At 38.6% G+C, this 8,194-nt stretch overlaps 1 protein-coding gene and 1 non-coding gene across 2 annotated transcripts; one reads left to right on the top strand and one right to left on the bottom strand.

The window, feature by feature from the left end:
- Nucleotides 1–282: 282 nt before the first annotated feature.
- LOC113461320 lies at nt 283–5,491 on the bottom strand. Its single transcript, XM_039120481.1, has one exon. The coding sequence runs from the start codon at nt 5,489–5,491 to the stop codon at nt 299–301; it is 5,193 nt and encodes a 1,730-aa protein (XP_038976409.1). The 3' UTR covers nt 283–298.
- LOC113461517 lies at nt 4,992–5,098 on the top strand. The gene has a single exon (XR_003383795.2). It is a non-coding gene; the product is annotated as a small nucleolar RNA R71 (small nucleolar RNA).
- Nucleotides 5,492–8,194: the final 2,703 nt, after the last annotated feature.

The raw sequence follows: 8,194 nt of genomic DNA, 5'->3' as shown, positions 1-8,194 counted from the left end.
TGTCCTCAATGTGAAAGCAAAGAAAAATGGAAGACTAATACTCCCCTTTTAGCAAGGCTGAACACAATGAATGTCCGACTGAATTGAACACGAACTAGCTTTTTGCTTGATTTTTCTGCACCTACACAACACAACCAAAAAGAAAGGGGTAACAACAATAATTATTCAAAGACTTAAATAAAAACAACAATTAAAACATATAACAAAAGACAAAAGAAAGGATTTTTTTTTTTTTTTTGTGGTTGGGTTGCCTCCCAAGAAGTGCTTGTTTACAGTCATTAGCTTGACTTCCACACCATCAACCATAGGTAGGATTCTTCAAAGAGTAAATCACTCCTTTAGGAACCACATTACTAGCAAGATAAGGCTTCAAACGCTGCCCATTAACCTTGAATGCACCAGTGACCTCACTACGCACCTCAACAGCACCATATGGATACACTTTCGTTACCGTGAATGGGCCAGACCACCTAGAACGAAGCTTGCCTGGAAATAACTTAAGTCTTGAGTTGAAGAGTAATACTTGCTGCCCAATTTCGAAGTTTCTAATCTGAAGATGTTTGTCATGCCAATGCTTTGTCTTTTCCTTGTAAATCCGAGTATTTTCATAAGCATCCAACCTAAACTCCTCCAACTCACTCAACTGTAACAATCTCTTTTCCCCCGCAGCTTTCAAATCCATGTTCAAATCCTTGATTGCCCAATAGGCCCTGTGTTCCAATTCCACTGGTAAGTGACAAGACTTTCCAAAGACAAGTCTGTAAGGAGACATACCCAAAGGTGTCTTGAAAGCTGTCCTATAGGCCCAAAGTGCATCATCTAACTTATTTGCCCAATCCTTTCTTGAACTGCTCACAGTTTTCTCCAAAATTTGCTTCAATTCCCTATTTGCAAGTTCCACTTGCCCATTTGTTTGGGGATGATAGGCAAGTGCCACCTTATGAGTAACCCCATATTTCTTCAACAAAGCCTCAAATGACCGATTACAAAAATGGGAGCCTTCATCACTAATAATAGCTCTCGGCACACCAAATCTTGAAAAAATATTTTTCTTCACAAATCTCATCACCACTCGAGAGTCATTAGTCTGAGTTGCAGTAGCTTCAACCCATTTAGACACATAATCCACTGCTACCAGAATGTACTGATTATTGAAGGAAGAAGGAAATGGGCCCATGAAATCAATTCCCCATAAATCAAACAGTTCAACCTCCAAGATATTGGTCAAGGGCATCTCATTCTTTTTCGAAATGTTGCCAACCCTCTGACATCTATCACACATGCTCACATATTGTCTAGTATCTTGATACATGGTCGGCCAATAAAAACCAGATTGCCATACCTTTGCAACTGTCTTAGAGGTACTGAAATGTCCACCACACTCCAAGGAATGGCAATGGTCAAGTATATCCTCCATCTCATCTTGGGGCACACATCTTCTAATCATCCCATCTGCACAGTGTTTATAGAGTAGCGGTTCTTCCCAAAAATAATGCTTCACATCCCACAAAAACTTTTTCTTCTGATGATAGCTCAAATCAGGGGGAACAATGCCACTCACCAAATAGTTCACCAAATCAGCATACCAGGGGATGACTGAAACTGCCAACAACTGCTCATCTGGAAAGCTTTCATTAATGGGCACCTCATCTGCTCTTGACTGCCCCTCTAATCTAGACAAGTGATCTGCCACCACATTCTCCATGCCTCTCTTGTCTCGAATCTCAAGATCAAATTCTTGAAGCAACAGCACCCACCGAATCAAGCGCGGTTTGGCATCTTTCTTTTTCAGCAAGTACTTGATTGCTGAATGGTCCGTATATACGATTACCTTGGAACCTACAAGATAAGATCGAAACTTGTCAAAAGCAAACACAACAGCAAGCAATTCTTTTTCAGTAGTTGCATAATTCAACTGTGCATTATTTAAAACTCTACTAGCATAATATATAACATGCAACTTCCTGTCTTTTCTCTGGCCGAGAACAGCACCCAGAGCGAAATCACTAGCATCACACATTAGCTCAAAAGGCAAACTCCAATCTGGGGCTGCCATAATTGGTGCTGACACCAACTCTTGCTTCAACCTGTTAAAAGCATTCAAACAGTCCTTATCAAAATCAAACACAACATCCTTATTCAACAGATTACAAAGAGGTTTAGAAATTTTAGAGAAATCCTTAATAAAACGCCGGTAAAATCCTGTGTGACCAAGAAAACTTCTAACTCCCTTAACATTTGTAGGTGGTGGCAATTTTTCAATAATTTCTATTTTTGCTCGGTCCACTTCAAGGCCTCTTGCTGAAATTTTGTGGCCTAAAACAATACCTTCCTGCACCATAAAATGACATTTCTCCCAATTCAAGACCAAATTGGTCTCCTCACAGCGCTGCAAAACTCGAGATAAGTTATCTAAACAACTATCAAAAGAAGATCCAAAAACAGAAAAATCATCCATGAAAATCTCCATGATCTTTTCAACAAAATCAGAGAAAATAGCCATCATGCAACGTTGGAATGTAGCAGGTGCATTACACAAACCAAAAGGCATCCTACGGAATGCAAAAGTACCATAAGGACAAGTGAAGGTGGTCTTTTCTTGATCTTCGGGGGATATAGAAATCTGGTTATACCCTGAATAACCATCTAAAAAACAGTAATATGCATACCCAGCAAGTCTCTCAAGCACCTGATCAAGAAAAGGTAAAGGAAAATGATCCTTACGGGTAACACTATTAAGTTTCCTATAATCTATGCAGACTCTCCACCCAGTTACTGTCCTAGTGGGAATTAATTCATTATTTTCATTATGCACCACAGTCATCCCACCCTTTTTAGGTACTACCTGCACTGGACTAATCCATAAACTATCAGATATAGGATAAATAATCCCTGCATCTAACCATTTAAGAACTTCAGCCCTAACTACTTCTTTCATGTTCGGATTTAACCGTCTCTGATTTTCAACAATAGGTTTATGGTTATCCTCCATTAAAATTCTATGCATACACAATGAAGGGCTAATTCCTCTAAGGTCTGATATAGTCCATCCTATGGCTTTTTTTCTCAATCTCAAAATACGTATCAATTTGTCAAGTTGCTCATCAGACAAAGAAACACTCACAATCACAGGCAAAGTATTATTCTCACCTAAAAATGCATACATGAGATGTGAGGGTAATGGCTTCAACTCCAGAACTGGTGCTTGCACATTAGAAGGGGGAGGGGGTGGCTTACCTTTGCCGATATCCTCAAAATAAATACCTCTCTTCTTTGGCTTAGGACATGTAGCCTCTAATGCACACGCCACTTTAGCAATCTCTAGATTATCATCTTTACTTGTCCCTGCACTCACTAAACAAGTCTCAAGAGGTTCTTTAGTATTTTCAGCCTTAAAAAACTCTCTGGTCGACTCATCTACAACATCAACTCGAAAAACATGATCAGTAAAAGAAGGATATTTAGTAGCTTCAAATAAATTAAACTCTACCTCTTCTTCACCAACCTTCAAAGTCAACCTACCATTCTTAACATCTATGATAGCTCCAGCTGTGGCTAGAAAGGGCCGGCCTAAAATGATAGGGATCTCGGTGTCTTCTTCCATCTCCAAAACAATAAAATCAACTGGAATGATAAACTTCTTTACCTTGATCAGCACATTCTCAAGAATACCTAAAGGATATTTGACCGATCGATCAGCTAGCTGCAAAGAGATGGTAGTAGGCTTTAACTCCTTCAATCCAAGCTTCCTAGATACAGATAAAGGCATTAGTGAAACACTAGCACCTAAATCACACAAAGCTCTAGAAAAATCAACATCACCTATAGTACAAGGAATAGAAAAACTCCCTGGATCTCTTAGCTTTGGTGGAAGCTTATTCTGGATAATGGCACTGCATTCCTCCGTCAAGGCAATGGTCTCGAAATCTTCCAATTTCCTCTTCTTAGATATGATCTCCTTTAAAAATTTTGTATATGCAGGAATTTGTGCTAAGGCGTCTGCAAAAGGAATATTAATGTGAAGCTGCCTAAACACTTTCAAAAATTTCTCAAACTGTTGATCAATTTTATTCTGCTTAAGCCTTTGAGGAAAAGGAATGGGAGGAACATAAGGTTCGACTGGTGGTAGTGGGGATGGTGTCTTGGCTAGGTCCTCAACTTCTTCACTGACCTTCTTGTTCACCTCTTCATAGTCTACTTTATCACCAACTATAGTCTCACTACTTACCTGACCAAGTTGCTTACCACTTCTCAAGGTGACTGCCTTGCAATGCTCCTTCGGATTGACCTCTGTCTTACTAGGCAAATTACCCTGTCCACGAGAATTGATGGAATTGGCTAACTGCCCCAATTGCATCTCCACATTTCTATTGGAACTCGCCAACTGGTCAACCTTTGCTTCCAGTCTCTCAAATCTCTCTGAACTGGCATTGGCTAACTTCTCAATAGCTATCTCCCAAGACTGTTTACTTTCTGGTTGGGATAGTTTTGGTTGGAAACCAGGAGGATGGAGAGGTCTAGAACTGCTACCTTGGTTACCTTGATCTTTCCATGAAAAGTTAGGATGATTCCTCCATCCTGGGTTGTATGTGTTGGAATAAGGGTTGTTCTGCTGTTGCTGCCTGTTATAATTAGACACAAATTGAACCTGCATATAATCAGAACTCATGTGAGCTCCTCCACAGCAATCACAACTCAATACAGGACTAGAAACGGAATTCACATTACCCAGCTTACCGAACATTTTTACTAGAGAATCAACCTTGGCATTCAACATGTTTATGCCATCTACATCATACATACCTGGAACTTTCTTAGGCATACATCTTTCATTAGACCACTGATAATTGTTAGAGGCCATTTCTTCTAACAACTCATATGCCTCTTCTGTTGACTTACTCATTAAAGTACCTCCTGCAGCTGCATCTATAGTAATTCTGACTGAATGTGTTAATCCATTATAGAAAGTCTGTACAATCAGCCAATCAGGAAGACCATGATGTGGACACTTCCTCTGCAAATCCTTAAACCTCTCCCAGGCTTCATACAAAGATTCACCATCAAACTGAGCAAAACTTGTAATATCATTTCTAAGTTTGGCAGTCTTACCTGGGGGAAAATACTTACTCAGAAAAGCTTGTGACAAGGCATTCCAGGTGGTGAAAGAGTTAGGCGCTTTGGAATTCAACCAGGCCTTGGCTTTATCCTTTAGAGAAAATGGAAAAAGTCGGAGTCGAATAGCATCATCACTAACTCCATTCATCTTGATTGTATCACAAATCTCCAAGAAATTGGCAAGGTGTGCATGTGGATCCTCAGAAGGTCCTCCACCAAACTGCTCCTGCTGCACCATCTGGATGAGACCAGGCTTAATCTCAAAATTATTAGCATTGACTGTAGGTCTCACAATACTGGGTTGAGCACCATTGACATTCGGCACTGCATAGTCACTCAACAACCTTTTATTCTGGTTATCTTGATTATCTGCCATGGCTACTGCTTGTTTTTGCTTTAGCTCTAATCTTTGTTGTTTCCTTAATGCTCGTAGGGTTCTCTCAATTTCTGGATCAAAAGGCTCAATTAGCTCACAGTTTCGTGGCATACACTAAATATAGAAAACGTAAATTAACAAAAAGAACAAAACAGTCTAAATTAATGCAGAAAATTATTTGTATTGATATTAAAAACAATCCTCCCCGGCAACGGCGCCAAAAACTTGATAGTCCCTAGACTCTACCACAAGTGCATGGGTCATGACAAGTAGAATAGGGCAAAAAGAGTATCGTTTCCACAAGGAGGCGATTCAAGTACCAATTTATAAATTTCCTATATTATTTAGACAACCCCAAATTGATGTGACTGACTGCAATTTCTTGACCTGAAAAATCAAATGTGAAAGGTTCCTAGGGCTTGGATTTCATCAATTGAATTCCTTCAATGAATTTAAATCTGATTGTTAATATTCTGCTAATTACAATGACCGAATCCCTTTTTTTTATGTGATATCCTCTTTCAAGGTATAACACCTATACCTATATTAATCCTATGTCTACTTTCGTGATCATAGAAATTAATATAAATTCATTATGATCTGTGAAATTCTTGATTGTAGGTCACAAGGGTGTGCATTTATTTCTAAACTACACCACCAATGTTTGATAAATTCACCAACTAATATCGAACTTCAACTTTCGTTACTTCATTCAACATCTTAAGCATGCAATTCATGGCCAGTAAATTGCAAGAATGAAAACCGAAATCATCAAATTGCAATTAACAAAAGATATTCAATACAACCATACTCAATTCATATCAAAAATTCAATGACTACGTCCTAGCCCTAGGATAAGAAAACTAGCAAATCATAACTAATAAATCAATCCAATTATTTCTCAAACATAAATTCGCATTCAACATTCTTAAAAACAATTCAGCAAATAAAAAATAAAAAAATATATATATATGAGAAAGGAAAAGAACTCTGTATTTGCAAAAATCCTCCGTTCCGTTCTTTCTCCCAGAATTCCAGCTTTTTCTTCCTCTCGGAATTTCTAGCTTTTCCTCCTCTCGGAATTTCAGATTCTCTGCTTCTTCTTTTTTTTTTATCTGCTTCTCCTCCTCTTCGTATCTGCTAGCTCTCCTTCTCTTTTTCGGAATTTCCTTTTTTTGAATTTTAAAACAGATTTCCTCCCTATCTGCTAGCTGAAATCCCGAAATTCTAGGCTGATTTTTAGACTCGACTCCCAGCTGGATTTAGAGCACCAAAACGATATACTTTGGAGTTGGACCCTTCACGAAAGTTTTAGATATAGTTCTCAGCTTTCCAACGCATCTGGGTTTGCATTATTCTGACTTATATAACTCCAGATACAAGCTGAAAACCGAAACAGGGTCTGGGCCGCAGTAAAATTCTGGACAGATTCGGACTTCTCCGTTTCGGCTAAGTTTTGGACTTTAAAACGGCAGAACTTGGTTTTGTGATCTTCATAAAAGTTTTAGATCTCCATCTTATCTTTCCAGCAAGCTAAACAACATCTAAAACGGAGGTCTGTAGCTCTAGTTAGAACCCAAAAACCGAACAGTGTTCTGGGTTGACTAGACCAGCCCAATTTCAACCAATTCAATAATTAAACACCTGCAAAATACCAAGAATTTTCAAGAATTAAATAAATATAAAAGACACCTAAATTCTAGACAAATGAGCTAAGAACATACAAAACACTCTAAAACAAAATAATTAAGACTAAGAAAATGTGTGAAATAAATTCCCACGTCAGCCATCCGGTGGAAGAGAGGAGGAGGCGAGGGGAGGTCACAAAACGGAAGGGAGAAAGCAGCCGACGAGGAAGGAGAGAACCACACGGTGGAGGAAAAGGAGGAGGCGAGGGGAAGCCACGGAACCAGGGAAGCCAACATCCATTTCTTTCCCAGCCGAGCGAGAGAGGAGAAGAGGCCACGGAAGGGAGAAAGCCCACGGGAGAAGAAGAAAGGAAACAGAGTACTCTGTTTCCTTATCAAAGAAAGAAAAAAGAAAAGGGGTTTATGTTTGTTTTATTTATTCTATGCTAATCCCTTTTATAAAATGTTCCCATTTCATATGAGTAGCTAAATCTTCTCTAGCTAAGGCTAGGGAAAAGCCTAGCATTTTCTTCATGTATTTCATTTAATCATCAATGGGATTTTAATATTTTTGATTTAATTTATGGTGCAGGAAATTTATAGAAATTATTTCAAACTTATATATTTTCTTTGATTTGTTATTTTCCCCGGGTATAACAGATGCTTAGAAATCCCTATAGTTTAAAATAGAATTACTGTAATGCTGCCCAAAAAACTAAATCTATTTAACTGAGATAATAGATGATTTTAGGAAAAACATGATGAAGTGCTAGGCTGAATCCTGATGCCTTAGTTATATTTTGTCAATCCGAATATTATTTAGCCTTTAGTTTTTTGTTCACTGTCAAATCCCTGTGGATTCGATCTCGGACTCACCGAGAATATTACTTTGCTACACCCTATACTTGGGGTATCCTACGTTTAATTTTCCTTTTTAAAAGAGCAAGATTAAAAGCGTAGCAAATTCAAAATTTAAAACCCCACAAAATCCTTCCCAAATATGGGATGGTTGCACTACACAAAAAAAGAACATTACCGACTCTTATTTGCCGACGCTTATTCCAAGCGTCGGCAA

Source organism: Phoenix dactylifera, unplaced genomic scaffold, assembly GCF_009389715.1.
Source record: "Phoenix dactylifera cultivar Barhee BC4 unplaced genomic scaffold, palm_55x_up_171113_PBpolish2nd_filt_p 000809F, whole genome shotgun sequence".
Taxonomy (NCBI): Eukaryota; Viridiplantae; Streptophyta; class Magnoliopsida; order Arecales; family Arecaceae; genus Phoenix; species Phoenix dactylifera.
The sequence above is the reverse complement of the archived record's forward strand: the minus strand, read 5'-3'. Positions and strand labels throughout refer to the sequence as shown.